The sequence below is a fragment of the Ailuropoda melanoleuca genome, chromosome 3 (genome assembly GCF_002007445.2).
Source record: "Ailuropoda melanoleuca isolate Jingjing chromosome 3, ASM200744v2, whole genome shotgun sequence".
Taxonomy (NCBI): domain Eukaryota; kingdom Metazoa; phylum Chordata; class Mammalia; order Carnivora; family Ursidae; genus Ailuropoda; species Ailuropoda melanoleuca.
Window position 1 is genome coordinate 16846697 of NC_048220.1, and position 1925 is coordinate 16848621.

Below are 1925 nucleotides of genomic sequence, written 5' to 3' on the forward strand. Positions count from 1 at the left end.
AGTCTATTGTCATCAGCCATAAAGCACATCTGAGTTTTGCAGCAGAGAGCGGCACAGCTGTTTCCCTCCGCACGCCGCGCGGGGGGCAGTCTGTGAATGGGGGGCTCGGCAGGCAGAGCTGTCACCTGCATCAGCTTGATCAATCTGCAGGCAAAAATCGTTACCCTCCTCGCTGCCTGTTCCTTTGCACTTTCCGCTGTCCTACTTGGGGAGCATAAGGCAGACGCTGGAGTGATATTCAGAATGTGGGTCATGTTCTAGAAATCCATATTTTAAGCATTCCCCAACGCTGGGCTCCGCCTTCTCCTCCCGGGCGTGTGGGTGGGCGGCGGGTAGGTGGACAGGGGAGCCAGCAAGGGTTTTCCTCAGATGACCCATGTGCCCCTGGTTTCAGTGGGATGCAAACGTGGGGTGCAGGGTAGACCTTTTCCACTGTGATGGATGAAAGAGGGACATGAAGCCCTTAGGAAAGGTCTCTTTCAGCCTGTGACAGAATTGGCTTGTGGTTCGGGGAAGGCACTGTGTGGGACTCATTTTTTTTTTTTTTAAATCAGACAAAGGGGCTGTAGGCTGCTAGGACATGCTTTTTGCCACATCTACCTGTCAAGCTAGAAATTCAGTAGAGCAATGGGAATGCTAATTGATATGCAAAACAGGTCCAGGGTTCCTAGAAATGTCTAATGATCCTCTGGTTCCTTGCAAATGCAGAATTAAGACATGAACTACATGGGATGAGAGTAAGAACACCAACCTTTTCACTTGCTTTTTTTTTTTTCTGTTAAAAATCTACTTTGGGGGAATATCACCGGTGTTATAATTTCAAAAAAAAAAAAAGAATATTGCAATCAATGGGGTTTGTCTTTCACACACTGGATATTTATTATTAGAAAATAGTTTTTATCAGCTGGCAGTACCAAACAAGTCGAAAGGAGCGTGCTTCTCACCATAATTTTTTTTTCTCCTAATGAAATTTAAATAAACAGCCCACTGTCGGGAGAGTCGCCACGCCATCCCCCCCCCCCGCTTTAAAAACGGAATAAATGAAGTTTAGTACAAAACGTCCTTCAGATATGCCTTGTTCTGCAGTTGTTACGCTGTCCCCTTGAGTAAGAGTGAAGAAGGAGATGAAAAAAGACCACTCAGGTTATCAAATTACCCCAAAGAATCTACAGTAGAAACCGGGAAACAAATACGCTCACCCAAAACCAACCGCGTCCAAACCAAGAAACCAGTTTTAACATCGGCTTTTCCATGGTGATTATCATCTGACTTTAATATATATCTATATATATATATTTGAAATAGTAATAAAAAAGGAAGCATTGAATTGCATCATCCGCAGGACAAACTTCCTCCTCTGTTAAACGGGTGTTCGGGAAACTCCATATAGTATCTGCTCGGTAAGCATGTCTGGCAGCTCGGCGAGTATCACGTGATTGCAGCATCCATGATTCCAAGTGAAACGGCTTTTGTGTTCTTTGGGGCGAGTCCGGTGCTAGGGGCGCGGTGCTCCCACGACTCCAGATGTCCCGAGACCCACGGCTTCAGGAAGGGTTTGGGGGTGGCTCAGTGCATGGCCCCAGTGCAGAAACTTCCGGAACCCCAAACGAGTCAACCAACCAGCCACACGGATGTCAGACAATGGTCTCCTTTGAGTTCCTCTTGACAGAGTGGAGGCCCAGCAGGGACTGCTGGTTAGAGGGGACGCTGACAGACTTTGGGATGAGGAGAATCACTCTCTGATTGGTCCGACGCCATTCGTTGTACAATCGACAGTGATACCTAAATGACACCTGGGGTCAGGAGAGGGAACAGAAGGGAAGGTTTCAGGTCAGCAAGGTCAGCAGAAGCCGATAATCAATCCAAGAAACAAACAGGTCATTGACAACAGCTCCGGACAGCTGGTGGCAGTACAGAGACACGAG

The 1925-nt window shown here is 47.4% G+C and overlaps 1 protein-coding gene across 1 annotated transcript in view; it reads right to left on the reverse strand.

Moving 5' to 3' along the window:
- Positions 1 to 859: 859 nt before the first annotated feature.
- MARCHF3 (membrane associated ring-CH-type finger 3) overlaps positions 860 to 1925 on the reverse strand; it is a 136363-nt gene continuing 135297 nt past the window's right edge. Inside the window, exon 5 of the mRNA XM_002918078.4 lies at positions 860 to 1793. Coding sequence (XP_002918124.1) covers positions 1635 to 1793 — 159 coding nt within the window. The 3' untranslated portion in view covers positions 860 to 1634. The remainder of the gene's footprint in view (positions 1794 to 1925) is intronic.